The sequence below is a fragment of the Penaeus monodon genome, chromosome 12 (assembly GCF_015228065.2).
Source record: "Penaeus monodon isolate SGIC_2016 chromosome 12, NSTDA_Pmon_1, whole genome shotgun sequence".
In the NCBI taxonomy this organism is placed as follows: domain Eukaryota; kingdom Metazoa; phylum Arthropoda; class Malacostraca; order Decapoda; family Penaeidae; genus Penaeus; species Penaeus monodon.
This window is the reverse complement of record NC_051397.1, coordinates 40,950,862-40,953,361: the sequence shown is the minus strand read 5'-3', so window position 1 is coordinate 40,953,361 and position 2,500 is coordinate 40,950,862. Positions and strand designations below refer to the sequence as shown.

General features: G+C 32.9%; 1 protein-coding gene across 1 annotated transcript in view; it reads right to left on the bottom strand.

Moving 5' to 3' along the window:
* The window catches only part of LOC119579455 (protein dimmed-like), a 17,621-nt gene that overhangs the window by 10,293 nt on the left and 4,828 nt on the right, over window positions 1-2,500 (bottom strand). Inside the window, exon 2 of the mRNA XM_037927270.1 lies at window positions 1-36. This exon is cut by the window's left edge and continues 98 nt beyond it. Within this exon, the coding sequence (XP_037783198.1) occupies window positions 1-36 (36 nt within the window). The remainder of the gene's footprint in view (window positions 37-2,500) is intronic.

Below are 2,500 nucleotides of genomic sequence, written 5' to 3'. Positions count from 1 at the left end.
CAGTAGCCTCCCCCCACCAGTCCTGTGCCGCGCATCCTGTAAAGTGACAGAAGAGAAGCGTTAGGGATCTGTGGGAGAGATGTCTGTTTCTTTTATTTATTTAATTTTAATATTGCCTATTTTTTTATTTTTTAAATGATTCATGCTTCTTATTGTTCAGTGATCTATTTTTGTTTTTATAATACTTATTTTTTGTTCATATACATATATATATATATATATATATATATATATATATATATATATATATATATATATATATATATATATATATATATATATATATATATATATATATAGTTTACATGGTAGATACGGGACGTTTTCCGCTAACTGCCTTTTAAAGAATGCAAATAGAGATTCTCTCTCTTCCTCTCTTCCTCTCTCTCTCTCTCTCTCTCTCTCTCTCTCTCTCTCTCTCTCTCTCTCTCTCTCTCTCTCTCACACACCACACACACACACACACACACAAGACAGCCACGCATTCACGACAATGACACGCCTTTACTCCCATCAACTTCCTCTTCACAAAATCACCAACACCTTCATATATACATTTTTTTCTCTCCGCATTCTTTCTACTATTCGCGCATCGATCACACGCCATCCAGAACTCGTAATATTTTATGGCGCTCGGCCTGGCCAATTTCTCCTTGCGACCTTGTGATCAGCCGCGTCAGGAAGTATGGGGCATTAGGCAGCAGGAAAGATGGGACGAGGAAAAAAGGAGGGAGGGAAGGAGGGAGGGAGAGGGAGGGAAGGGAGAGAGGAGAGAAAGGGAGAGAGATAATGTTCAGAAGCGGGGGATTTCAGAATCGCATTAGACTCTAACGGTGTACCAAGATTCATTTCAAAACAGATAACGCCTTATGGTGAGTGGTGAGAGAGAAATATACTTAAATATTTTATTCTATCTATTAAATATTAAATATATACGATATATATATATTAGAATATATAATATATATATATATAATATATATATAACGTATATACATATATACACTTACACACAAACGAATAAACACACGTTCATAAGCGTGAGAAAAGGAGAAAGGGGTTGTAGGCCTACTTGTGCAGTCAAGATGTAGGTCTATGCTAAATGGTAAATCTATATCTATATATTGATGTGCATATATACAATTATATCATATATATATTATATATATATATATATATATATATATATATATATATATATATTATATATATATTATTATATTATATATATATTATATTATTATATATTAATATATATATTATATTATAATTATATATATAATAATATTATAATATATATATTATATATAATATATATATAATATATATATTATAATATATATATATATATATATATATATATATATATATGCAACCCCACAACTCACTACCACATGCAACCACACACCACACACACAAGACACCACACACCACACCCACACAATATATATATTATATATACACACACACACACATATGTATACATGCATTTTTATGCATGTATATATATAACATTATATATATATATATATATATATATATATATATATATATATATATATATATATATATATAATATCTAGATATGAATGAAACAGAAGACTAAATGTATAAAAAATGAATAAATAAACAAATTAATAAACACACATACACATCTCTCACTATATAAATACACAGATAGACAGATAGAGATGAAGCCTAGATATGAATGAAATAATAGATTTGAATGTATGTATATAAGGTATATGTCTGTATACACACACACACACACACACACACACACACACACAAATATATAGCCTAGATATGAATGAAATAAAAACCTAGCAAAAGAAATGGACAATATTTTCAGTATCTTCAGTACTAATAATCACCCTTGGTACTCTACATCAAACAAAAATATTTCTAAAGATAGGAAATGGAATTACAAAATTAATTACACAGAATCTTTCACGAAGTCATGTGAACTACAGTTCTGAACGCACGAAAAGGTGTGTTAAGAACCCGTAGAGTTTATTCACACAATTTTACCTACAAGAGACCCGTTACCAATGGTATTCAGAACCGATTCCACAATCTAGTATTAACACATAATCAACCATCGTCATCAATCAATCATCGTTTTAACCTTTCATGATGTACAAACCAAGGAATAATTCATGTTAATAGACCCACGCGTTGCTATGGTCATGAGAATACAGGAACACGCATGTTTTATTTCGTCTCTCTCACTTCGGCGGAAGGCTCATGCACGATCATCGCCATCCTGAACGTCATATATCACCAATTAAATATTAAAAACACGCACATACCACAACGCCTGCCTACTGTGCTGAGGAGTCCGATATCGGGTGCCTCCTCGCACAACAGGTGCGTGTTCTCTCGCCTCGTGGATAAGGGTAGGAAGGGAGAGGAGGGAGTGAGAGAGGGAGGATAGGGGAGGGAGGAACGGAGGGAGAGGAGGGAGGGAGAGAGGGAGGAAAGGATAGGATAGGGGAGG